A 26,719-nucleotide genomic window follows, 5' to 3' on the forward strand; every position below is an offset into this window, starting at 1 on the left:
ATGTATTTTTGTAATTAAATATAAACTATAAATATTGTACAAACTTCCAACTATGATCTAGACCGTTAAAAAATTTCAACAGATGACAAAATAATAGCAACAAAAAATGTCAACACAGTGTCAACGGTTGATGTTGTATTGACACTGTGTTGATATTGTGTTGACATCAAAATCTTGATATACTGTGTTGACATTGTGTTGAAACTGTGTTGGTACTGTGTTGAAGAGTTTGAAGTTTATACATTAAGTAGAGTTTACATTTTGTCACTACCCGTGCAATATATGTGTATTTCGTGCATAGTGTGTATGATGTGTGCAATGTGTATGAAGTGTGCGTATGTGTGTGCTATGAATATATGCCATAAATATATACTATGAATATATGCCATAAATATATACTCCTACTTTACTATAATTATTTTAAAATTCAATTATCTAATTTATACTCTCTTTGTCATCGATTAAGAGTCACACTTTTCCATTTCGGTTCGTCCCCAATTAAGAGTCACAATTCATTTTTACCATAAATAGTAAGTAGGTCCCACATTCCACTAACTCATTTCACTTACATTTTATTATAAAACTAATATAAAAAAAATGGGTCCCACATTCCACTAACTTTTTCAACTAACTTTTCTTTATATTTCTTAAAACACGTGTCCGATCAAAGTGTGACTCTTAATCGGAGACGGAGGGAGTATATAGATTCACATATAAAATTTGACAAATCCAAATATTTTATATAATACTACCTAATATTAAATTTAAAATTAAAAGCTCCAATTCTAATTACAATTTCAATTCAATTTTGCGATCCAATTCCATTAGTACTACAATTATTAATTTCTATGTTCGGTAATTGGAGAGGTAGTAATATATATTTGACCGCTATACTTCCTTCCACCTGCAACCGTTTACCATGTATAAATAGTTTTTCTCCCAATCGCCAGCATAGTTTGAACATAACTTGAGATCCAGACGCAAAGGGGCTCTCTCCGAAATCCTTTGAATTGAAGCCTCTTTTGCTACATTCAAACGCAAATTTACTTTTGTGCGCATTTCCGCGGTGTTTTTGATCCGGCAATTGGATCTGTTAGCGGAGCCTCGGCCAGATCTAAGCCGCTTTTGATCTCCGCCCGAATCAGAACCATCTTGTAGCTGTAGTCACAGGTACGTGTTTCATTGTGCTTGATTTCATTAGCTGGAGCTCAATTTCGATTGATCGAGCCTGCATAGGCTGCATCACTGATGTTATCTTTCCGTTTGGTTTGATCCACCAAAAAAGGTGGATTCTAATTGACTTTTATTTGTCCAGCCAACGCGCAACATTGTGTATAAATGCAATTCAATTACTGTCCTCGATTTAGAATTTGGGAGATTTGTTATCTGTGATAAGATCTGGTTGTGGGGAAATTATAGCGCTGTTTCATCACGTTTTGCTATTTTGCATTAATGTGTTCGTTGATCTGAATAGCGGCTTGTGGTAAGATCGTGATGTTCTTTTGGCTGAGGATACTGAGTTTGATATGCTGTTTGATTGTGTAGTTAGGTAGCATCTGTGGAAATGATTGATGGGTTTCTGGTTTTGTTATTCAGGTTGAATTTTCATAGCTGGCCTTTGGGGTTGGCTAATGAAGAACGGGATGATAGAGTGCAGTGCCTGTCATTCCAAAATAGCTAATCCATCCAGTAAGGCTGTTGCACGAGCTTATGACCGACATAGGAGCAAGGTATCATCAAAGCAGCGTGCGCTTAACTTCTTATTAGTTGGCGGTGATTGTGTACTTGTTGGTTTCCAGGTATGATTCTCTTCTTTGTCCCCCCCCCCCCCCCCCCCTCTTTTTTCCTTTTTTTGTCTGGTAACTTGCAAATGTGCAATACACATCCCCATATATTGTAGTTGTTCCCAGTTGCTATATACTTCTTACTGTTGCTGCTATGTCTGCTCTGAATGTCTGATTTTCCTCTTTCCAGCCTATTTTGGTTTATATGTCAAAGGTGGATGGCCGCTTCAAGTTTAGTCCGATTAGTGTCAACTTTTTGACAGAGCTTGCAAAAGTTCTTTTTGCAATCACAATGCTTTTGTTCCAGGTAATCTTTTTCACATCTATATGTCAATTTTAGAAATGAAAAAAGAAGAATCTCATGCACTTTCAGTAAACAATATTGTTAATCTACTCCCTCCGTCCCCGAAAAATGTCCACTTTTGCCATTTTAGGCCGTCCCCCAAAATAACCCACTTCAGCTTTTAGTAAGTATTTCTTTCTAATGATATGTGCCCCGTTCTCCATTAGCAATATTTCAATCACGTTTTCTTTCTATCTCTCTCATATTTAACCAATTTCACATTAAAACACGTGACGTTCCCAAATTCTCTATTTTTATGGGACGGAGGGAGTATTATAATAAAGATATAGAAATATTTGAGATGTTACATACTTACATAATATAAGTATTAAGTAGCACATTTATAGACTGTTTAGATTATGGATTTGACTCTATAGTTTGTTTACTTCTGAGTGCTCGGATGTTTCCTTATGGTAAAATTGATTTTAAATGTATCAGGGAGAAAGAGATATAGTGATGAGAAACTAGATGTGATAGAAACATTAGGCCGTCTAATCAAATTAGATAAAGTGCTCTGTGTACTTGCAGGCCTTAACAAATTTTGAAGATTTAAAATTGGGTGCTCTTGGAACTCCATAGCTGTATGTACATTTAATTCGAAGTGTAGTGAGCCAATATAGATGTAACATTTCAATCTTTGAATTTTGTGACTGCATGCATGTGTTTGTATGCATTGCACTAGCACATAGAAAAATGGAACTTTAATGGAAAATGCTATAGCCTTATATATTATGGGGCTGTTCGGTTTGCAAGATTATATCTCATGATTAAATATGTATTCTGTTTGGTTCATGAGATTGAATCTCATAACTTAATCCTAGATGGATTGAATCTCACAACTTAATCCTAGATGGATAATCATGTGATATTTACTCATAGCCACTCCAACTAAAATAATCTCACAACTTAATCCTAGATGGATTGATAATTAGTCATGCCAACCGAACGGAACCTATGATCATTAAGGGCTAAAGCAACTACTTTGTTTATACACCATTGAACATCCAAACCAAATCCATGCCTCATGATATTTACTGTGTGGATCTTTCCATGCAGGCTAGGCGGCAGAAAGTTGGTGAAAAGCCGCTTCTCTCACTTTCAACATTTATGCAGGTGCACTTTTCTCTTGGAATTTAAGAAGTTGGTATCCAATGGCATTTCAATTCACCATTTAGAGTTCATATTACCAGAAAGAATTATGTTTGTTAATTGTTATGTTAGTTTTGTATCCAGCATGTCATATAGAGTTTCCACAAGTTGCCAAGTGATTCCCTTCCATTTGCTAAGAGGAATATTCTATTTCTCGCATATAAGACCTGTAATGATTGGCAACTTGTTCCCTTGCTATGTATATTATATGTGATCCACAGTCCACACATGTCCTTCAGGTCAGTTTAACAATCCAGAAGCTCACAATTCCTGATAGGAAGCTTTCTCGGCGGCCATTTCATCATAATTAAAAATTTATTAATTGGACCAGTACTTGAGTGATTGGCAATAAGCATTATTACTATCCAGCTTCATCATGGTTCCTATTTCCTATAAGCTAAAACATGCGAGTAACTAGTAGTAATATTGTAAGTATTATACTTTGGTTTTGTGGTAAGAGCAAATCTTGAAGCAACTACTCAGGCCAGGTTGCAGCCAAACTTAATTTCTGTTTTATTTTTAAAATAGTTTAATATACAGCTGCCTGGTGATGTTCTTAAAGTAGTAAGGTCCAGTGACTTTTGTGATATATTATCAGAACGTGTGATTGCTATCGTGTTGCTCACCATGATTTTGGCCCTGGGATATGTTCTTAAATCCTTAGGTTACAACTACAAGACAAGCATACTTTTTCTTTCTTACATGAATCATGGTATGAGGGTGTATATTTGCATCCTTCAGAAAAGTTATTCCACCCTCAGCTGCGCAAAATCCTCTCTGATGATATTCTTATGAATTACTCCCCTGCTTCTGATGATATTTGCAGGCTGCTCGCAACAATAAACTTCTCGCAGTTCCAGCCCTACTTTATGCTATAAATAACTACCTGAAGTTTACTATGCAGGTATATTAAGTTTTATTAGGAGTCCCGGTTTACACCTACATTTCTGAAATTACACGTTAGTGATATAAAACATTTCTCTTCATTACTGCTTATGCGATTTGATGTGGTTACATTGAGGTGTCAAATGTAATTCTTAACTCTTGAGTATGTCTGCATGTCATGTATTCTGTACATTAAGTCTATCTTCCTGATAGAATTCTATCGTTAAAGTGTTAAGCACATCTAAATGTAGGTTTCAGATCCTATACGAATGTGTGCAAGAACTAGAAAGTTAGTTTGTTTTAAAACCCTTATACTATGGTATGATGTAAGATCATATCAAACAAAAATATTCTTCAACTGCTTTAACAAGGAAAGCTTGAGGGATGCCTGTGTTCACATAAATATGATTGACATGTGTCATGCAACAAACACACACATATAAATAGTTACATTTATCTGTCTACATCAGCACACACACACATATATGTATAATTTTTCTTTATATATTGTATGCACTATCCATTATGCTTTCCATGTTCCATCAATACTTGTACCATCCATATGAAAAATCTCATGTTATGTACTTTTCATATGTTGCTCTTCTTAGTTCTCTCCTAGACGGTAGTGTAGCATAATTATATATCAATGTCTTAGACAACATGATTACTCATATTACATAATTTCTGCTTCTATATTTAGGTGACGTTCGGTTTGTTAGAGAATGTAATGATGAGATACAATATGGGATGAGCCATAATAGGATTTGTCTAGGATTAAATTAGTCATAGAAGTGAAGGTGAGATGGTTAATCGTGAGTTACAATCTTATCTTGGCATTATGGAGGTGGGCCAAGATACATTGTCACGGGCCGAGCTTTTGAGAAAAACGCAACCCAAACAATAGATATGATTAGTCATGACCTTTAATCACAAGTAATTATGGAAACCGAACGCCTCTTTAGATGATAGGCAGAATCTTAAGTGTTTACAGAAAGCTTTTTGATACACTTATGAAATTATAATATTTTGAAGTCCTTATTTGGGGGTACTTCACTGCATATGCTCCTTAGGACCTTTTCTAAATACTAACTGATTCTTTTATAGGAGATAGTGGCTGCAACTTCTTTCTACTCTTAAAGTAACTAACAACTCTTCATGTTTCCTTACTCTTATCTCAGCTATATTTCAACCCCGCGACAGTAAAAATGTTGAGCAATTTAAAGGTGCGCTGGGAATGCTTGCTTGGCAATATTCATCTTTTCTTTTATCTGATTAATTAGTTTGTTAATCCCTTGTCTTATTGGTGTTCTAACATGATCTGAGAATAATAAAGATGGTCGAATACCATCTTGAGATAGGAGGAAAACCATAGAGAGCTGATGTTTGCCTTTGTTTTACTTTTTGTCTCATGATCATCTCTCTCTTCTTAGGTTTTGGTAATTGCTGTACTTCTCAAGTTCATCATGAAACGCCGATTTTCAATAATTCAGGTTAGTTTCTTTTAATGACTGGATAAGATCATACACATGCTATTGTGTATTCTGAAATTTTCTGTTTCATTATACAAGAATTTAATGAGTTTGTTGCAAGATAAGCTACCAGTGCAATCTAGTTTTTAAACATTTGGAAAATTTTGTTGTTATGTCCCAGTGGGAGGCTCTTGCTTTGCTGCTGATTGGGATTAGTATAAATCAACTAAAATCCATGCCAGAGGGTACCACTACTTTGGATCTCCCCATTACAACTGCTGCATATGTGTGCACACTGATATTTGTAAGTTATTCAGGGCATCTTGACAATGATAGTATCTGTGAGTTGCATGGGTGTACAGAACAACCTTCTTCTTTTTCATCTTGCCTTTCCAAAATTTTCATTGATTTGTTCTTTGCAGGCATAAATGACTTCGGTTTTTTGAATGCAGGTAACAGTTCCTTCTATGGCCTCTGTCTTCAATGAATATGCCCTCAAAAGCCAATATGACACGAGCATATATCTTCAGGTGGTTTAACATAATCAAATGTTGAAAAAGTGTTCCATATCATTTATAGTCTATTTTTGGTTCAACTGTACGTGTATTATGATGTTTTGTCATGCATGAAGCCACATTCCAGTCATTTAATGTTCACATCATATCATTGTGGCAAATAGAGTTGTATTATTGAAGTGGCAAATGCTGATTTTTACTGCCTCAGTTGTAGCCCCAAGACTATACAGTTGTGAAAGCAGATTATGATTATTAATTTATTAGAATGTTCTCCTCTGATTTTTCATGTTTGTGACAGTGATCCTAAAATTTATTTGTTCGTTGAGTATTATAATTGAAACAAATTTGGTTTTCATGATACACTTGAGATTTAACTTAGTTGATAACCTGGTCGATAGTATATATGTGTTCTTAGTTCGTTACTTTTTTCTCTACTGGAATTTGCAGAACTTATTTTTGTATGGATACGGAGCTATCTTCAACTTTCTTGGAATCCTCGGAACCGTTGTTTTTAAAGGTATCAGTGCTTAATTGTGCTTCTCCAGCCTGCAGATTAGCATTAACAGTTTGGATAAGGCTCATTTTGTAGTGTATTGGGAGATAATCAGATTTTAGGCTTTGCCTGTATCTGACTGTCAGCATGCCATTCGTAGCTCAGAAGGGGATTTGTTTTTACTGTTTTTGTATATAAAATATATTGCAATAAATGTTTCAGGTCCCGACAATTTCAATATATTTGAAGGACATTCAAAAGCTACTATGTTTTTGATATGTAACAATGCTGCACAAGGAATTCTATCCTCCTTTTTCTTCAAATATGCTGGTGAGAGAATTTTTTAGTAGCTACTTTTACAGATTATCTCCTTTGCACGGGATAGTAACACATTGGCTTTACCAATCTCATGTTATCTACTTCTCATCTGTGCAGTCCAATAGGATTGCTTAGTACTTAACTTCTTGTGCTACATGCTTACATATGTGTATTTTCATGTTCCCAGACACGATCTTGAAGAAGTATTCATCGACTGTTGCAACAATATTTACAGGCATAGCATCTGCTGCTTTGTTTGGTCATACTTTGACCATAAACTTTTTGTTAGGGATTTCAGTTGTTTTCATTTCAATGCATCAGGTACAAAACTGAACTAAAGTAACTTTTTTCTCATGTATATTGCATAAAATATCGAGGCTTATAGTAATATATTCTGGTTTCAGTTCTTTTCACCTTTTGCAAAACCCAAAGATGAAGAACAAAATGGGATGGTAGAAAGAACTGATGTACAAGATAAACATAGGTATTCATTCTGTTCTAGAATGCTCACATGCTTCGAACATAAAATCTTTCTATTTTTCCAGTGACGGCTCTTTACTTCATGCAGTAGTTGAAGGCTCCATATTATTATGTACTATATGTTGTTGGGTCTGTTTTGAATTATTAATGGCAGAACAGCCTTTTGAGTAGTTATGGCTCAGTTCACACATCTTCTTTCATGCCAATACACCCTCAAACTAGTAGTAGTACATTAATGATGGGGGAGTGGACCATGCCAACTAGATTTTAATTTAATGGATACTTTATCATTTTCTTTACAGTATTTGATAATTAATCCTTAAACTCAACCAATTCTGCAAGCATTAGCCATTAGCCAATCATCATATCTCCAAGATATCTCAGAATTCACTGAATCTTTACTTTTGGCTAGTTTTTCGTTATTTTTGTTCAACTTTTATTTAACTAGTAATTCTCACATCATTTCTACGATAATAGCATGTTCCTCCTCTCCCAACATTAATTGACAACTGGATAATCTCCATACTTCAGGTCAAGGGATTCATCCTTCATAAATATGGCTGCAGGAGCTAATGAAGAGGTAGAATATTAGCATATATGTCAATTACACATTTGATTTTTTCTTCTGAAGCATGTTTTTCCTCATAGTTCTGCATGCTTTCTCCAGGCTACTCACCATGTTGGACCTGATGAAAGACAACCTCTTCTTCCCAAATGAAAATCTAGTCCATTGGTATGTTGGCAAAACTTATAGTATTATATTATACTATCTTTTATTAATTGCAACATTAAATATGAAGCGTTTGATGTGCATTAACAACATTTTATGTATGGCTCTTAACCAGTCCAAACGGCGTTGACAAAATATTGTCAATTTCACACAACCTTTGAAATAAAGATCTTGAATTATTATCTGATAAGCTGGGAGGGATCATAATAATGTTCCATGTCTGTTTTGACGTATCACAATTGCGTGCTCTCCTTCCAATACACTGTGATTCTAATATGAATGAATTTCACTGTAGGTTGTCTCCTTAGCACTTATCGCACGGCCACAGTAAAGCGTAGAAGAGAAGATAACGCTATGTTGATTGCCACTAGCATGGTGGCCGCTTCCATGAAATATGGTTAGCTGTTCTTCTTCTTCTTCTTCTTCTTCTTCTTCTTCTTCTTCTTCTTCTTCTTCTTCTTTTCGACACACTGGAATAGTGGGAAATATACTGTATTGACTATGGAGGACTCAACCTTGAAGAGTATAGATGCAGGCTTTTTACTCGAATTCCCAATATATTCTTTTATGATGATATGTAAATTGATGAGTTCTAGTTCTTAGTTCATTGAGCATCATCCTCTCCTTTTCTTCCCCCCCCCCCCCCCTTCCCTTTCTCTCTTCCATTTTTGGTCTGTATATTAGTGAGTACATTTATGGGTGTTATATTCAACTTTGATACGACTTGCCCAAGTGATATTAGTACATTATACTTACCATATATCATGCAGTTTTTTTTTGTTAGAATATGTGAACGTATCATTTATAGTTTCATTTAAGAGTAAAGACCAAAACTGGTCCTGAACATATGTCCATTTTACGATTTTGGTCTTAAACATTATTTTTTGAATTTTTCGGTCCCAAACATTTCAACTCGGATCACAATTGGTCCAAAGTTAACTATTCCGTCAAATTTTAACGGTCAATGTTTTTATTCCCAATTTTGACCAAATTAAGATGCTAAATAATACAACAAAATTTAGTGACGGATTTGATGGATTTATTCTCATAAAATTCACGGCATAAACATGAAGGTTGAAGAACCAGCTAGCCAAACGTGGTAATCCTTTCATCAATTCATATTTCAATTTCATACTACTTGTAGAAATCAAACAACAACAATTTCTTTTGACAAAAATCACCATAGTTGTTCCCCCAAGTCCTAGCACCACCAAGTTCAATTCACCGAGGTATAATGCCTTCCAAATTCGCACTTTACACACAGCAATGCACGCATACATTTTAGCATCCAACTTATGCTTTCAAACACCACTTGCTGTCATCTTGGACTCTCACAAATTTAACGCGAACAAATAACGAAACAAGCAATCAAACTTCAGCAATTCAACACCCCTTTGTAACTAATCGAAATCGCTTTGAGAACATAAGTTCTACGGGGTTAGTCGGGGTTGTTTCGGGGATGTCCGGGTTCATTTCGGAACCGTTCGGGGACTGATTGACAAGGCTGGACGACGGTAGCTGGCTGCCGGCTTCGCGCAGGCAGCAGCAGCGACGGCGAGTGTAGACGGCAGCTGCGGAGCGAACTGATTGAGACAGCAGGGGAGGGCTACTCTGATTTCATCGGCGAACAGCAACAGATTTTGGGCGAGACGGCGGCGATGCTGGTCTGAAACCGGGACGGCGTTTGAGGCAGCGCGGTGGTCGCGGAAATCACAGCTGTAGCGGTGGCGGCGGCTGTCAACGGCGACGACGACGAACTCCTCAAGGGCTAGAGTAGTGTTGAAATCGAGAGAGAGGAGAGGCGGCGGCCGGTGTGAGGAGTGTAATCGGCGGTGGAGAGTAACCGGGCGTCGTTTGAATCGGAGGAGGCGGTGAGGAATTGAGAATCGGCGGCGATTGAAGTCCCTCTCAATTTGGGGGAAATTTGGCGAAGTAGCGTGTGGGAGAGAAGAGGGGCGATCCTCCCAATCTCTCAATTAGTGACGGATTTGTTAATCCGTCGCTAAATTTTGTTGTGTTGTTTAGCATCTTAATTTGGTCAAAATCGGGATTAAAAACGTTGACCGTTAAAATTTGACGGAATAGTTAACTTTGGACCAATTGTGATTCGAATTGAAATGTTTGGGACCGAAAAATTCAAAAGATAATCTTTAGGACCAAAATCGTAAAATGGGCATATGTTCAGAATCAGTTTTGGCCTTTACTCTTCATTTAATTACTAGTTTCTATCGATTTACGCTTGCATGAAGTGAGTACAAATTCATCATCATAGAAGGGTGCGTGGTGGCCTATGATTGATTAATCAATGCTTCCTAGTCCTCTGTTAGGAGTTCATATTTGTCATTTTTGTTCGTCTGCCATTAAGAATCCTGGTTAATTTTTATTATAAATGGTAGTTAGATTCCAAATTTACTAGTTCATTCCACTCATATTTTATTAGTACTATAAAACTAATACATTCTTCGTCTTAATAAAAATGACTCACTTTTATTTTTGGTTTGTCCCAACTAGGCCTGCTTATTCGGGCGGTTCCGGTTCTAACCGGACCGGTTGACCGGTTAACCGGTTTTAAATTTTCATAAATTCAAGAACCGGAACTGATCGGTTCCGGTTTGGAACCGGCCGGTTAAGAACCGGTCGATTCCGGTTCCGAACCGGAACCGATGTGTAATTTTAATCCGAATTTATTTATAATTTTAAATAGTTCAATACTAAAAAAATAATAATCCAACATCTAGAATTATAACAAATAATACCTAAAAATTAAAATAAATACACAAAATACAAACCAACAATACAATAATATTCATATATGGATAAGAGTGATGCCAAGTGTAGTAGGTCGGGTCGGACTATTTTATGTTAGCAATTTTTTACTAATACAAAAATAGGAGTTCTAAACTTTAGCAATTTTTTTTTAAAAAAATGAGTTTTAAAATTGAATTTCATTTTCCCTTTTTTGGCTAAACATAGTATTCATTGGAATTTCCAATACTAATTGATATTGTTGTGACTATTTGGTTTATACTGGAACACTTAATAAATTATTCACAAATATGTTAAAATTGTATGTTAAATGAATTGTTACATAAATTTGTAATAAATATATCATATGAAATGATATTGTATTTGTATAAGTTCTTTTGAAAACTAAAAACAAACTTATGATGTTCTACTCATTGTAGTTAGTTCATAAAAAATGGATTAGGAAAATAATTATAGATTCCAAGTATCACAGATTAAACATTTAAATCTAAAAATTACTCAATGTTTCAAACTATTTTACTTTAATTCAAAATTAATTCAATAAATTAGATTTTTTAGCATATTAAATTATAAAAAAATAAAATTGAATTATAATCCGGTTCCCGGTTAGGAACCGGTCGGTTCCGGTTCCGAACCGGAACCGGTGTTATTTAAAAAGTTGGAACCGGTACCGGATTTTCCGGTTCCGGTTCCTCAATTAACCGGTCGGTTCCGGTTCCGATTCCGGTTAACCGAGAACCGGAGAACCGTTTAAGCACCCCTAGTCCCAACCAAGATGATCAATTATTAATGATAGAAACACCTTTATCTCTACTTTATTCATCTTTCCACTTAACACAAAATAAAATTATACTCCATCCGTCCCTGATTAAGAGTCACATTTTTCCATTTCGGTTCGTCCCCAATTAAGAGTCACACTTCATTTTTACCATAAATGGTAAGTAGGTCCCACATTCCACTAACTCACTTCACTCACATTTTATTATTAAACCAATATAAAAAGTGGGTCTCACATTCCACTAACTTTTTCAACCAATTTTTCTTAATATTTTTTAAAAACCGTGTCCGGTCAAAGGGTGACTCTTAATCGGGGACGGAGGGAGTATAAAATTTCGTGCTGTTTAAGGAAGTGATCATTTTTAAACAAGGAAGTGATATTTTTTTGGGACGGAGAGAGTATTAAAATCGGTGTCCAATCAAACTTGGCCGATGGACATATTTTAGTCTAAAAATTATTGTTTTTGGAATCAATAGGGACTAGGGACCAACATTTATAGATTTTGTGTCCAAATCAAGTTATTAGTTACTACTCCCTATTATTTAAAATATAAACCTATAAATTATTATGATTACATCACCTGATAAAATTGCTTAATTAATTTATTCTTTTGGTTCCGTTTTCATGTAACATACGTAATATTTTTGTTCACTTTGTCATTGTATTCCATTTTAATAAATCTGTATACCGATCCGATCCATGGTCAACTTTCCAGTCACTATCAATTATCTCAAAGTATCTTACATCCATAATTATACATATTATACTCAATGCCTCTATGCATATGTTCTTAATGATTTTTCTCTCTATTCAATTATACTAGTACTCAGACTCTGGGGTTGCTTCAATATAAAACATCAAGATTATTATGTTTATCGCCTCAAAAATAAATAAATAAAAATAACACGAAAAAATAGAGGTGTGAAAAATGAGCATTGCGGTGGTTGGTGAGGCTGTTGTTTTCATCCAACAATAACAATAATCATAAGCAAAAGAATAAATTACAACTATGTCTAAAGAAGTTAATAATGAATGGATTATTCCAAAATTAACAACATGTGAACGTATTACATAACTAAAATATGAGTATTTCATATACACAACCAAAAAAATTATTGTAAAGGAGGATATTGCTAATTAAACTTCCTAGCTAATCTGAATTTTTAAGTGAACGGATTTGGTTAATATTTAATTATATAAGCGAATTTTTTAGTTTGCCGATTGACAAAACGAAAATACATTGTCAACTTCCAATCACTTTCAACTATAGAATAATATACTATTCATTTAACATTTCTCTTTGAAATCATATTAGTAGATGTTTTCAAGGTTTATAGTTCTGTCTCTCTTTCTTCTCTTCCAGCATTCTTGAGAAGTGAGAGATGATGATTTGATCTAATAACGACGATTGAAGAGAAAAACAAGAAAGTAAAATGAGAGGTATAAAGGAGAATTTGGACAAGATTTGGAGGAAGAATGCATTTTTAAGAGCCCTTGGATTGGGACAGCTTCTCTCTCTTCTTATCACTGCCACTGGATTTGCATCTTCTGAATTGGCTAAGAAAGGTCAGATATTTCTCTCACTTTCTTCACTCATATTCATCAAATTATACATACTTTTGTTTCTTATAGTTTGAAATTATTAATATATTGCTTGAGAAATTGTCTAGTTTTTTATTTTTATTTTTCGAGTTAGAAAAAATCCTCATTTATGATGGAATATCTACAATTACAGACTTCAATGATTTGTTATTTGTATACTGGAGTTTTTGATTTAAACTTAAGTATGATGGATGAGTGATATAGCAGTATTACTATTTAGTATTATTCTGTGCCAACTAATTGAACACTTAATTAGTATTTTCCATTTTGACTTGAACATATATGAATATGGACTTTAAAATACATATAATAGTTTCCATTCAAAGGCATGAAAGTGCAGGATATTAATGTGCCTAACAGTAGCATTTAATCAAATAAAAAAAGAAAAAATCTAGGCACCCACTATAAGATGTTGTTAATTAAGGTAAGTCAAAGATGAACAAATTTAGGATAAAGTGTTGTTTGTGATGCTAAATAATACGATTTGGTTCGATGTATGTCAAGTGTTAGAAGCATAAAACATAAATAAAACTAAAAAAGAGGTAAATAAAAAAAGCCACAACCCCTAAAAAGGTCCACATTATGCGGCTTGTAGTGGTGGAAGGCCTCTCTGCTTTTTGACTCCATTATAAAATAATGCCACTATTTTCTTTCTAATTTTATTTTACTAACTCGAACAATAACGAATGTCATTAAAATCTTGAACTTAAAAATTTCCAACGTCATAAATATTATCCATACAATAACTTTATTAGAGCATTCCCAATGGAGGTGGCGAATTCTCGGCGATAAATCGCCGGTTATCGCCGAATTATCGCCGGCCATTGTGGCGAAGTCGGCGATAATTCGGCGATAATGTTGCCGTTGCTTCGCCGAGTGGCGTTCTAACGCCGGATTATCGCCGAGCGATCGCCGGCCACTGTGGCGACGCTCGGCGATAATCGGCGATAATTAAAATTTTTTTTTTTTTTTTTTGAACCCAACGGCTATTTTACATTCCACCCCTATAAATATTTCCTCCACTTCCTCCATTCATCACCCACAATCTTCATTCTCTCCATTTTCAATCTCTTCTCCCAATCTTCAATTTTCATCAAAATTATGAGCTTTTGGAAGAAAAGTTCCCGATCGGGTAAGGATAAGGGTAAGGGGAAAGAGTCGAGTTCACAAATTCCCAACACGGATGAAGCAAACGAGCAGTGGATGCAGTCGTTGTTGGCGATGGGTTCTCCTCCCGGCCAACTTCCATACGGGGGTCCGTCTCCTTTGCAGACTCCTCCGGCGCGGAGACTTTCTCCGTACTTCAACTCTGCCGGCAGAATGCCCTTTCCAGCCGACGATGTGTATCGGCCCCAGTTCGACACCCCCGGATCAACCCCAGGCGACCAAGAATCTCAGGCCGCGACACTGAGCGCGGAGGACTTCGAGGTGGAAGAAACGCCCACCGAGCCGCCTTCTAGGAGCGGGAGGGGGAAGGCGCCGGCGTCGTCGGCTGCGACTGATACGGGTTCCGATGAGAGGCCGAAGCGGGTAAGGACTACTTACACTCTGCAAGAGTCCGAGCTGATAGCCGACTGCTGGGCGGACACGTCACAGGACGCGGAGCGCAGCAACTACCAGACTGAGATCATATTCTGGGAGCGGATTGCCGCGAAGTACAGGAGCCACAAGACTGCCTCAATGAAGGACCATGGCAGCGAGGCGATCCGTCGGCATTGGGAGCGCCTCATGAGGGACTGCGGGCACTTCAACGGTATTTATTCTAACTTGATGACTCACATGACGAGTGGCCAGAACGAGCACATGGTCCGAGATGAGGCCATCCGGATGTATAGTAGCCAGTACTTGTCGACGAAGGGCTTCAAGTATTGGAACATCTACGATAAGCTGAAGGATCTCCCCAAATTCCGGACGGGAATGCACGACGCGCTGCACGGGAAATCGGTGCGCTCGCGACTTAGCGTTTCGGAGAGCGAGGGGAGCGCGGCCCACATCGACTTGAGTGGGGATGGTCCGCACGAGCGCCCGGAGGGAGTGAAGAAGGCGAAGGGGAGGCGGAAGGGGAAGGGCGCAACGTCGGAAGTCGCGTCGGAATCCGTCATCGACTTAGAAAAAGCCACTTATTCGAGCAATGTCGCCAATCTGACCCAGATGTACACGCTGTACTTCACCGGCGGCGGGACCCCTGAAGAAAAGGCGGCCCTCTGGAAATGCATCCAACACCTGCAGAGTACGCTGGGGCTCGATCCCGACGCCCCTCCGGCCCCTCCGTCTTAGATTTTTTTTTTTTAAATCTTTGTTTATTTGCGTTTTTTATTTGTAGTTTTTTTTTTCTCGTTGTATTATATTTTCCAATGATTAATACAACGATGAATTGTTCATTATTAGTCTATTTATTAAATACATTTGTAGGGAAAATTAAATAATATAAAAAATAATGATGTAAAAATGAAATGTTGAGTTAGGGAGAAATAAGGGAGAAATAAGGGAGAAACCAATGTAGCACTTGGCTAAAAACTGGGGATAAATTTTGGTGCTGATGTGGCGCTGATGTGGCAGGAGTTAGGGAGAAATAAGGGAGTTTTTAGGGAACTCCATTGGGAGTGCTCTTAGTATTTCAATTCTGATAATTATATTTGAAATGGACAAAATTACTCTTTATGGGTTGAAGGGATTTTTATCTAAATTATTTTTAAAAAGTTGATAATAAATATGTAGGACTCTAATAAAGAAATAAAAAAAAGGGACGAGACAATTTGCTTATTTTCCAGTTGTGGATGCTATTATTAACACCAATATTGTTCTAAAATCCCTTGTTCTAAAATCCCTTTCAAAGAGAATATTGATCTATTATGAATAATAGTGAAAAGATGAATTTGTTCCATGAAAAAGTAGTTGGCTGTCTTTTTCCAAAATTGTGTCTTCACAAGAAACTCAAATGCCGTTTTGATAATAAAATAGTATGAGCTGGACCTAGATGCCTACACTTTCGGAACCGGCAGTTACGGTTTAGAACCATTGGTTTTAGTCTTGGAAATTGTCAAATCGGAACCGAACTGCGAGAGTGTTTGGCGGTTACGGTTTTGTTTCGGAACGGTCAGTTTTCCGGCAGTTTTTTAGGGTTTTCACGGTTCCGAATCATTGGTTTCCGGTGTTTTTTTTTGGTTCCGGCTCATGTTGCACGGTTATCCGGCGGTTTTTCACAATTCCGGTCTGGAACCGTCCGAAACCGGCGATCCCAACATGTTTTGGTTCTGGAATTTTAAAACCTGAAACGAACCACGGTTCCAAAAGTGATGATTTCAGTTCTATTAAAAACTCACGGTTCCGGTCAGCCGTTAACCGCTCGAACAGTAAACATTGGGCATCTCGAGCTGGACCCAATGTTTGTTAAACCTCCTTTACTTATTCGTATTCCAAATCCAGCCTAATTAACGGTAGAACAAGTAAAACAAGAATCTTTGAATCCCTATTTCAATTATTACGAAATTACAGTACATAAGCAGTTTAAAAATCAAAACTTTCTGGTTTGGAACTTTTTCCATTTTCGAAATTGTAATTATTTTTAGAATTGACTGCTTAGAGCAGTAGGCATCTGGGAATTTGTGACAGCCGTTCAGTTTTTCCACATGAATTTTATCAATGCTGAAACCAATCATTGCATCTAATTCTATATAAGTATATGTAATCGAGCTATGTGAATATCAGTTGTTAATGGTTCTGAGCCAATTTTTAGTGCTTTGCTCAGAACCAATCGCTCTTTCTTATGTGAAGCAATTACTTCACCTTTTGAGAAAATTTCATAAAATCCACAATTTTACATAAGAAAATGGTGGTTAATTTGGATGATTTTTGGACAAAGAATACACTGGTGGGACTTGGATTAGGACAGTTGCTTTCTCTTTTGGTGACCTCCACCGGATTCTCATCTTCCGAACTTGCCAAAAAAGGTTGCTTCCTGTCTCTCCCCCTTTTTTTATTTTTCATTTTAAAGATAATCATAGTTTTTCCATCTCCATCGATTCTGTTGTTTTCTTCTGAGATTTCTTGGTTTCATGTTGTGGGCTTGAATTAGATCCATTTCCTAGGTATTAGCTGCTTTTCTTTAGCATCATGGATATTTAAAAATTGTTACTTTTAGCTGTATTTGGAAACATTTTTTGATTTGGCTAATAAATCCGATTTCTCCAACTAGGAATTAATGCTCCAACTTCTCAGTCTTTCCTCAACTATGTGCTCTTGGCTTTGGTGTATGGGAGCATTATGCTCTATAGAAGGCAAGCTCTCAAGGTCAGTTACTCTTAGGCTTTTAGTGTTCTATATAGAGATAGTTACATTTCGTTTATCAATTGCTCTTTCAGCTTTGTTATTAATGATGTGTGTGTTGTTCTTGCTGTAAAAATTTCCAAGAGTTATTGACTTTTTTAGAAATGTATGGTTGTTTCCAACATGTTTGCATTGTGGTTATGTAGTGTAAAATTTCAATGTCTTACATGTTTTCCGGACTCTTTTCTATAAGCAGGCAAAATGGTACTACTACATCTTGCTCGGAGCAGTTGATGTGGAAGCCAATTTTCTCGGTAAGTATCCATCAAACATGTGTTTGTCGTTTGAGATATGTTTCAAGACTAGACATAAAACAACATAACGATCTTAAGTGCTTTGACTGCCTTCAGAACATCCTCGGATGCCACATTGTTAGGTTGGGAGTGGATATACACACACATCCTTTTCTGTTTTCCTTGAATATAATGGATGCATATAATCCTAATTCATGCTTACTGAAGAATAAACTAAGTAACTTTTGGCGTCACAGTGGTGAAGGCATATCAGTATACGTCGATTACAAGCGTTATGCTGCTGGACTGTTGGACGATCCCATGTGTCCTATTCCTCACCTGGTTCTTTTTGAAGACGAAGTACAGATTCAAGAAGTTGGCGGGTGTCGTAATATGTGTTGCTGGTCTCGTAGTGGTTGTTTTCTCAGATGTTCATTCTGCAGATAGATCAAGTAAGTTGTATTTTCTATACATGTGCTTATCTCTCTCATCTTTGCTTAGCCCTTTCGAACTGTGATGATATGCTTATTGTTGTTTAGGTGGTAGCAACCCTATCAAGGGCGATCTGCTTGTTCTTGCTGGGGCCACACTTTACGGTGTAACTAATGTTGGTGAGGTACGTAACTGTCGAGAACAATCTATTTTTATGCTCTTTTGGACCCGTCTGGGATTCAGAAGACTCTTATTCGTAAATGTGTTTCCTTTTCCTTTCCTTCTCAGGTAAACAAAGTTTGTTGTTTGTCTAACTCTTCAATCCTCAAATCGTTATAGAATTCATTTTTTTCTGTCCTATTTCTTCTCTTTTGTATTTTGCTATATCTCTTCACTTTATTTTACTGTTTTCAGCTGCCAATTTGTGATTCTTCAGTTGATATTCTCAGATCTTTCTTTGTTTGTGGAGGTTAAATTCTTGTATCATTGTTGTATGCAGGAATATTTTGTTAAAAGTGCCGACAGGGTCGAGCTTATGGCTTTCTTGGGGTTTTTTGGTGCAATTATCAGTGCGATCCAAATGTATTATTATTTCCATCCATTGCAGTTCTTTATTTCAGAGCTTCTAAGTACTGGTTTTTACTGCAATTTCCTTGACAATGTGCTGCAGTGTCATACTCGAACGTGATGAACTCCGATCTATTCACTGGACAGCAGGAGCGGTACTTCTCTCAATCCCCTCCCTATCTCTCTGTCTCCGTCTCTCTTTCTCTCTTGCCATCAATTTCCTTTCAGGGATAGCTGATGATTGCTAATGAAAATAAGTTGCTTGAATATCTATTACCTCGTTTTAAGTCGGATCGAAAGTTATTTTTGTTTTGATTTGTCTCCTTTGATAAACATAAACTAAATAAGCTCTCTTTGTGGTTTTATATGATTTGGCGATCCTCGTGCTACTGCTATAATAAGCAATAATTTCCAATCTAAATCAAACTAATAGCATTGCTTTTTTTCGGTTACAGACGTTTCCTTTTGTTGGATTCTCCGTTGCGATGTTTCTGTTTTACTCTGGAGTCCCCATCTTACTAAAGGTAATATGGTTTACTATTAGGTAAGTCTGTATGGACGGTTAAAACAGTCTCCGATCTCGAACTTCCTATCGCCTCATCTTTGAAATAATCTGGTATATAATATTTCTGGTGAATCATTCTCTTCCAACTTATAATACGCAGATAAGTGGATCAACAATGCTTAATTTGTCACTCCTAACCTCCGATATGTGGGCGGTTCTGATTCGTATCTTCGCCTACCAGGAAAAGGTGTGGAAGAACATAATGATCGAGAAAAGAACACTGATTATTACACTCATTCTGCTCCCTGTGATTTTATTTTGAAATCCATTTTTTCCCCTCTAGGTCGATTGGATGTACTTTGTAGCCTTTGCTGCTGTCACGTTTGGCCTCATCGTATATTCAGGGTGTGTTTTTCTCTCTCACTCATTTAACTTATCTCTCTCGTTGCCCTGCATTTGCTCAGTTATATTAATACGAGTCTAAAATCAAACGCACGAAAAGCTATCCTAGCCGTTTTTACTTCATTTGCTAGTTGATGTTGTGCAATCCTATTACCGGTGATCACTATTAGCATGAATATGAAGCTGAACTTAAGCGTCTCCGGAAGTAGGGGCGATCTTTTCAACTAAACAGTTATTTTGACTTGACTCAGCTCGTCTTCTGTCAAAAGGCATTGGCTACATTTGTATCTGCATAGACGTGTTTTTGGACTTGAATCTCGTTTTGAATGGACACGTTTATCTATAGTTTTGGTATTCCCCGAAGGGCGAGTGATAGATTAGGCGAGAATACGTACGAACGATTGGGAAAATCATGTGGTGGATTAGACTATGTTAATTTTATGTGTTTTGAGCTAATTAGTTGCTATAATCACTCCTTTTCCATTGCCATCACAGGGGCGATAAAATCGATCAAAATACTGCTGAGGTGGCGGACGAGGAGGCTGGTGCAGGTTGCTCGGAAAACAGAGACGCAGTTGGGAGCTCGAAAGCTGGACATGGCTATGGTAGTTCGAGTTCCACGACCGGTGAAGGCGGTACGGAGTCGAAAAGTAGGGAGAAATCATGGGTTTCATAAGGGAGGAGAATTATGATAAGTATAGTTATTCTTAAATGCATCTATTTGAAATTGATAGAGCATGCTATTGTTGAAGGAAAGTAGATTACGATTCCTAATTATTTGTCTTCGATAGATGAATTAATTTGATCACTATGTAATGTTTTTAAGCCAATTGCCGTTGGTGTTTAAGTTGAAATTTCTGCACAAATTAACTTAATTAGGTCGATTTAACGAGGACATATTCGTATGTGTAAATATTTTAAGATTGTATTGTATTTGATGGATTTTTTAGGCATAACGTATATTTTCTCATTCCCCTTTCCACTTTATTCTCTTTTTTTCTCAATATCATCTCTCTCTAATGTTAATGAAGTTTTTTTCCTGTTGTTTTTTTCTATATCAATTTTTTTCCTAGACTTTCACTTGTTTTTAAAAGAAAAATAAATAGATATTATATTTATTTTATTTGTAGTTGTGTTTTTGAATTGTACACTAGTTAGATCAACTCTATAAATTATAGTATTAATTTAATTTTAACTTTACCGATTGTATTAATTATATTTCATTTGATCAATTCTATTTGAATCTCTTTCAGTTTTATAAATTTTATCATTCACTCAAGCAGACTCTTGTGAGATAAATTTTGCTAAATAGAATAAGTGAATGCGAAGATATACAACAGTTGATAAAACTGGTATAAGAAGAAAATACGGAAATAAAATTTGATGAGTTAAAACCATTTTGATAAAAATAAGACTTAACTAATTCCAAATTAAAAAATATCAAGTTGCTAATAAAAAAAGTAATATTTGTATTGATGTAATCATGTAAACTAATCATAGTTTCTCTTTGTTTCTCTCACAAAATCCATGTCAACAGATATCTCCAAATTCCTTCATTTCAAACTCAATTTTAGTACTTTAACTTGTCGAACCTCTGCCCCGTACCCGGATCGGCGCATGGGTCGTGCCTCTTCTCGGGCTCGTGCATGGGCCGTGCGTCTTTCTCGCCACCGCCTGTCCTCGCACCTCCACATGACCCGTGTCGGGCGGCCATCAATGTCCTATTAAATTTTGTTTGTTATAATCATCATTTGTACGCGATTAAACACTGTCTCAATAAATAAATCAAATTCAACAATTTATTTTCTGATTTAACATTCCTAACACCTCTTTCAAAACCAAACTTAGAAAATATGAATGAAGTGCACACTATTACCAAATTGGAGTAAAAACAATTCAACTCAGACATTTTATTTTGTATCATGTCAGTGTATGTACATCATTATTGAGATTAGTATCCAAGAAAATTGTACAAGCATAAGCAACAAGAATTAAGATTACATAGACTCTCAAACCAAAATATGTTAATTAATAAGCTTTTGCATCAGCTTTATTCCAGCCTCAAAATTGAAAACTAAAAATAAATAAGTACTACCATGTATTAATATGGATCATCTCTAGGTTTATCTAGAGTCTTTAGCTTTTTTCGCCTCGCCCTCGGAAACAAGAGCTGCTGAATCTGTTTATCTGCAGCACACTCTGAAGTCGCCTACACAAAATGAAACGGAGAAAATCAATGTCGTTGCAATGGGGTAATTTGATCTATCTGTTCATAAGAGTTGCCTCATGGGACACTGACCCGGGTTTTGAAGGAGAAACGATGTGTCCGTACTTCTGTTCCTGAATACACTCTAACATCCATGCCAAGGCTGTCAACTCCAATTAGATTTGCACCCTACAAAACGGCAAGTAGTTAGACAATCTAAGTTGTTATGTACACCATCGTTTCTAAAACTCCTTCGGTGCTGTAAATATAAATGATTTTAGGAGCAATAGTTGTTGGTATGCACAGCACGAACCTCAACGTGTAGCCCTTTCTTTTTGCAAAGTGCTTTAAGAGCAACACTGCACCTTGTTCCGGTCTGAACAAATCGCTCTAGAATTGATGGGTTTGAGTGCACAAGAATGTCAGGTTCAGCATACTGAAAATCCTGAACACCAATCATTGACTGCAAAAGAACCGTGACAGAAGTCAGAAATCAATGTTACCCCACTCAAGTATGCTCTTTCCATGCGGATAACAAAAAACAAAAATTGATTCTAAACTAAGGCTAAAGTGAATTGAGAGTGAATAAAGACTCATAACCAATCCTAGTCAATAATCCGGACACTTTCTGCTCTTTCATCCCTAAAACAGTAAAACTTCATTTCTACACATATATACATTACATACCTGAATACCGTAGACCGAGAATAGTTCAATTTTTGCGATATCCAATCTATAGATGGTTGATCTACCACATCTTCCATCATCCTTTGTACTGTAGCTCATGATATCTCCATCTGAGAAAACCAGCTTCAGAGAAATTAAAATGCGGAATAAAGCTGGCAAACTAACTATGAAACATCAAAATGAGATATGGAATAAAAAGAGGAGAACAAGGCAAGACAAATAAAGTGCACTTGTTGTAACATAATCATATTAAGACCAACAATGGGATTAGAGGAAAAGAAAAGTAAGGCTAGATCCGACGGGATTGAGAAATACACTACACGGATCAGTTACCTTTGCAGTCTGAGGTGTCACTATCACTTTCTTCATCATGGAAGAGACGTCGGAGGTAAAACTCTTCATCTATGAAAGTAGGCTTGAGAAACCCCCATACAGCAACACCATTTGACGGGCGATCCATATTTTTAGTATGTTCAACATTAATAGCCTACAATGGTGAAGAAACAACCGAAAAATGGTTTTAATATATAAATCACAGATCTTAAAAGTACCTGAAACATTTTGTGTTGTAATAAACTGAACAACCTTTGACAAGCACTTGGCAAAGTAAACTGGATGCGTCCAGTTGGAATTCTCAGACATCCCCCAATCATTCCAAATGCCAGCCTTATTAGGTTCATCTACCTGGTTTAGAAAAAATGTATGTTTAAAAGAGTGGATTACCGAACCAAAGGACAAATATTAAAATTTGTGCGATAGAACTTTTTCTCACTTCAAAGTAGTCATCAGCAAATAAATCATCATCTCCACTATCAAAGTCCAAGATGTCATCTAAAAGATCCATTTTCCTGCTCTCGTAGTATGAGATGTCCATTCCAATTAAAGCGGTCTAAGGGCATACAAATTGATACATTGTCAGGACATAATATAAACAGAACAAGGGGTTTTTTCAAATGTATTTGTTTAAGATATGTTTATACTTGGTGAAAATGGACAAACCCCTTTAATTTCCAGAAATCAATTGGAATTTCAGTAATGACAGTGTGACATCAATAAATGTTTCTGATTGAACTTTCATCAAATTCTCTCTTCATCTCCATACTAAGAAGTGATATAACTCTATATCTTTCAAAAGAACAAAACAATTGACAGTAGTGAATTATGGTTTCAACACAAAATGAGTAATATCGTCTACAGTTTCTTCCCTACTAAGAGAAATATGGGGATAAGGAATAAAGCTAAAGTGCAGCATTAAAATCTCACCACAGGATTACTAGCTCCATGATCTTGCAAGATGTTTTGACTGTCATGAACCTCAACAAATATATCTGAAGATAAGTGGAAAGCACTTTAAGGAAATGACTGTAGGTATAAAAAAGCAGCATATTAAAAGATTGTCAGACTCTATAAATGGGAGAGCCAAACCTCCAAAGTCATCAATAACGTAGTCGAATTCAGCCCATGAGATTTGTTCATGTGGCTCATAGTGCACACTACTAGGGAATATCAACAATGCCTTGCTGTTAGCCTAAGCAAAGAACCGAAATTACATGATATAATACAAGTTCCTGACTAGATAAATGAGCATACTATTCTAGTATTGTACATGTTAATATTATAACACAGGATATCTGACTTGAAGCTTAAATATATCATATATTAATGGGAAAACCTCGACGGCAGTCCTGGCAATCTCAGCAGATGTAGGCATTGCATCACGAGCACGCCCATTATCTCTCAACTCTTCAAGTGGATGATAACCGGTAGCATAACTAGACGAGTCTGGGACTGAATCTGAATAATCAGCAGCTACCGAAACTTGTGAAACACAGATATCACGCCCCTGAAGCGACCAATGAAACTGAGCACTCCCAAAGAGATGTTCCCTTCTGAAACAGAAAATTTTCAGTTGTTTCATCAGAACTAAATCCAAAAGAGGAATCTACAAAGATGGAAACAATGAAAGCTTCTATGTTTCTTCAATTAATAGCAGGTAAGAATTATCATTGTTATGTTACCTGTCTCATTAGTTGGCAAGTCCGTAAGACTATCTTACAAATTCAGTAAGCACATACCCCGATCTCTACTCTTACAAAGTAAACCAGGAGTTGTCATGAATTTTTTCAGTATAGTACTGTATATTTTCTAGTTTTTAAAGTAGTTGGCATTCTAACATCATTTCCTAAAAACAATTTGAATTCGAAACCCTCTTATTCCCATAGCAGTTCAATTTTTATTTGAAAACGAGAAAGCAGCAAAAGTAATAGTATTACAGAAGCAGGGCACACTTGTGCACAAAGTGTAAACAGGTGAAGATGGTGGCAACTGAAGAAATGTAACAAGGCTGCACCTCAAGCCTGAATGCTGCGAAACTCGTTGAAACTCAAACGGTGTCTTAATCGAACTGCAAGATAATCCATGTGACATTGAGCAGATCATGGGTTCAACATGACATCTTAGGCAGTTGGAGCATCCTAGATGAGGGAAGAATCAAGAAAATGATGATTCAGAAGCCATTGAAAGATTCACATATTAACGACATACGAACGATGAAATCGTAGAAACATCAAATCCACCTTCAAGAAGTCAATGAAGTTACAGATCAACAGTAGCCGGTGAAGCAAATTACATGACAAAACCTTACTATGGTGTGAAACATTTGCATCTTCTGAAAAAAAGAGTCATAGAAATACTTATTTCTATTTTGTTTTACTACTTTTTATCTTTTTCTCAATAAACAACAGAAACAATCAGGCATTTCTTTCCACCAACCAATAACAGATTTAGTCTAAACCTATGCCTCACAATTAGGAAAGGACGAAAGGGAACTGAGCCATCACGAATTGAGCCTTAATTGAAAACTTCAACATTTTTTAATTCAATTCAATAAAGAAGCCAATTGCTTTAATTTCTCGAAAGGGAAAAGAAAAAGGAACAAACTTGGCGATGAGATAAGAAGAGCGAAAAGAGGCAAGAAATTAGTAAAGACAGAATTGGGAAAAGATGAATTGAGGTGCAGTAGAATTACCAAGCGAGAAAGAAGATGAGGATGGTGGTGGTGGAGTTGAAACCAGCATCGATCTATTGATAAAATTGATGAGAGGAGAGTTATGGGAGCCGCAAATTGGTAAATAGAATGGGGCAGACGTCGCTGTCTTACCTTGTTTGTCACTTCTAACTTGCAATTACTTCCACTGACTGTTGCTGCTGCAATTACATAAGATAGCTTTAATGGCCCAGTTCGGTGTGTGTTTGTATGTGTGAGAGAGATAGAGATATAAGCAGGACCTTTGACTTGCACGTGCCTAATCTTCATAAATAGTTTTTGTTTAAATTCAATTTGCATTTTATTTACTCCTCTCCCCCTATATTCACACCAAGTGTTCAATTATTTTTGCACCAAATTTTTTAAAAATCTACTAATAAAGTATAAGAAAAGAAAAGAAAAGAGATAAAAAAAAGGGAATAAAGTTTATTTTTAAGTGTTTAATATATACATATTTTTGCACTCCTACATTTCATACATATTCATTCACACTTCCTTATTTCATTATTCATTTCTTCAATCATTTTCGTCGTTCGAAATTTTAAATTTCTCTTTCAATGGATTCTAAAAAACAACTTGATTTTGTCTTCGAAGTCATCTACATAAACTTAACTTTGATACACACAACCACAATCCGTCCATCTGCCCATCCAATTGATTCTCAATCTGAGCACACCTCCTCTCCGAGAATTGGTTCGTCATCAACTCCCTAACTCATAGATGGACCGGAGGCACCAAAATCTGAAGCTCGCTAGTATGTTTAGTGGAAGATACCAAAAGAATATTCAAGTGATATATCGATATTTTTGAAAATCCAGTTGTTGCCAACTCCTAATATGTAACAACGTTCTGAGAAAAAGTTATTGATCGCTACAGTGAGATATGGCTCGATTGTATTATTGAGCTTACTAGCCATATGCTCCAAGCCCACTTCGAAGTTCTGCACTATCTACAAAAATGTTGAAGCCAAACTGAGGAGGGGGTCGAGCCAGGCAAATATACT

The 26,719-nt window shown here is 36.5% G+C and overlaps 3 protein-coding genes across 7 annotated transcripts; 2 read left to right on the forward strand and 1 right to left on the reverse strand.

Annotated features, from left to right (window-relative positions):
- Positions 1-911: 911 nt before the first annotated feature.
- Positions 912-8,783, forward strand: LOC125224227 (CMP-sialic acid transporter 2-like). The gene is made up of 16 exons (XM_048127591.2): positions 912-1,170; positions 1,597-1,799; positions 1,975-2,091; positions 3,184-3,240; positions 4,103-4,180; positions 5,340-5,384; positions 5,592-5,651; positions 5,812-5,934; positions 6,083-6,160; positions 6,593-6,662; positions 6,861-6,968; positions 7,144-7,277; positions 7,361-7,440; positions 7,968-8,016; positions 8,104-8,169; positions 8,462-8,783. Exons 2-15 carry the CDS (start codon positions 1,632-1,634, stop codon positions 8,152-8,154), a joined length of 1,218 nt encoding a protein of 405 aa, XP_047983548.1. The 5' UTR covers positions 912-1,170; positions 1,597-1,631; the 3' UTR covers positions 8,155-8,169; positions 8,462-8,783.
- Positions 8,784-13,051: 4,268 nt separating this feature from the next.
- LOC125221920 (uncharacterized) lies at positions 13,052-20,607 on the forward strand. 3 transcript variants are annotated; one of them, XM_048124254.2, is made up of 11 exons: positions 13,052-13,276; positions 17,508-17,602; positions 17,835-17,892; positions 18,129-18,323; positions 18,411-18,487; positions 18,803-18,885; positions 18,974-19,025; positions 19,326-19,394; positions 19,536-19,622; positions 19,719-19,780; positions 20,273-20,607. In XM_048124254.2, exons 1-11 carry the CDS (start codon positions 13,144-13,146, stop codon positions 20,451-20,453), a joined length of 1,092 nt encoding a protein of 363 aa, XP_047980211.1. In that variant the 5' UTR covers positions 13,052-13,143; the 3' UTR covers positions 20,454-20,607. The 3 variants fall into 3 exon arrangements, with proteins under 3 accessions (XP_047980211.1, XP_047980212.1, XP_047980213.1); XM_048124255.2 differs by lacking the exon at positions 13,052-13,276 and adding an exon at positions 16,795-17,262; XM_048124256.2 differs by lacking the exon at positions 13,052-13,276 and adding an exon at positions 17,272-17,400.
- A 619-nt stretch (positions 20,608-21,226) lies between these two features.
- Positions 21,227-25,923, reverse strand: LOC125221919 (Pentatricopeptide repeat (PPR) superfamily protein). Of its 3 annotated transcripts, XM_048124252.2 has the most exons (14): positions 25,831-25,923; positions 25,699-25,751; positions 25,021-25,144; positions 24,343-24,559; positions 24,096-24,198; positions 23,934-23,998; positions 23,443-23,559; positions 23,256-23,354; positions 23,004-23,157; positions 22,671-22,780; positions 22,297-22,446; positions 22,077-22,172; positions 21,873-21,986; positions 21,227-21,498 (listed from the first exon to the last, which is right to left on the reverse strand). In XM_048124252.2, exons 2-13 carry the CDS (start codon positions 25,745-25,747, stop codon positions 21,879-21,881), a joined length of 1,392 nt encoding a protein of 463 aa, XP_047980209.1. In that variant the 5' UTR covers positions 25,748-25,751; positions 25,831-25,923; the 3' UTR covers positions 21,227-21,498; positions 21,873-21,878. The 3 variants fall into 3 exon arrangements, with proteins under 3 accessions (XP_047980209.1, XP_047980208.1, XP_047980210.1); XM_048124251.2 differs by lacking the exon at positions 21,227-21,498 and having other exon boundaries at positions 21,664-21,986; XM_048124253.2 differs by lacking the exons at positions 21,227-21,498; positions 25,699-25,751; positions 25,831-25,923 and adding an exon at positions 25,247-25,360 and having other exon boundaries at positions 21,664-21,986.
- Between the last annotated feature and the right edge of the window lie 796 nt (positions 25,924-26,719).

Source organism: Salvia hispanica, chromosome 1 (assembly GCF_029641045.1).
Source record: "Salvia hispanica isolate PSC_SH4W2 chromosome 1, Shi_PSC_v1, whole genome shotgun sequence".
NCBI classification, from domain to species: Eukaryota; Viridiplantae; Streptophyta; class Magnoliopsida; order Lamiales; family Lamiaceae; genus Salvia; species Salvia hispanica.

Bases quoted from the DNA above. Each gene is read 5' to 3' on its own strand.
- LOC125221920 (XM_048124254.2), top strand. From the start codon at position 13,144: ATGAGAGGTATAAAGGAGAATTTGGACAAGATTTGGAGGAAGAATGCA. The intron at 13,277-17,507 runs GTCAGATATTTC...TTCTCCAACTAG, and splicing joins TTCTGAATTGGCTAAGAAAG to GAATTAATGCTCCAACTTCT. The intron at 19,781-20,272 runs GTGTGTTTTTCT...TTGCCATCACAG, and splicing joins GGCCTCATCGTATATTCAGG to GGGCGATAAAATCGATCAAA.
- LOC125224227 (XM_048127591.2), top strand. From the start codon at position 1,632: ATGAAGAACGGGATGATAGAGTGCAGTGCCTGTCATTCCAAAATAGCT. The intron at 5,385-5,591 runs GTGCGCTGGGAA...CTCTCTTCTTAG, and splicing joins AAATGTTGAGCAATTTAAAG to GTTTTGGTAATTGCTGTACT. The intron at 5,935-6,082 runs GTAAGTTATTCA...TTTTGAATGCAG, and splicing joins ATGTGTGCACACTGATATTT to GTAACAGTTCCTTCTATGGC.
- LOC125221919 (XM_048124252.2), bottom strand. From the start codon at position 25,747: ATGCTGGTTTCAACTCCACCACCACCATCCTCATCTTCTTTCTCGCTT. The intron at 25,145-25,698 runs GTAATTCTACTG...TCCCTCATCTAG, and splicing joins CTCATCTTCTTTCTCGCTTG to GATGCTCCAACTGCCTAAGA. The intron at 22,781-23,003 runs GTAACTGATCCG...TGGTTTTCTCAG, and splicing joins TGACACCTCAGACTGCAAAG to ATGGAGATATCATGAGCTAC.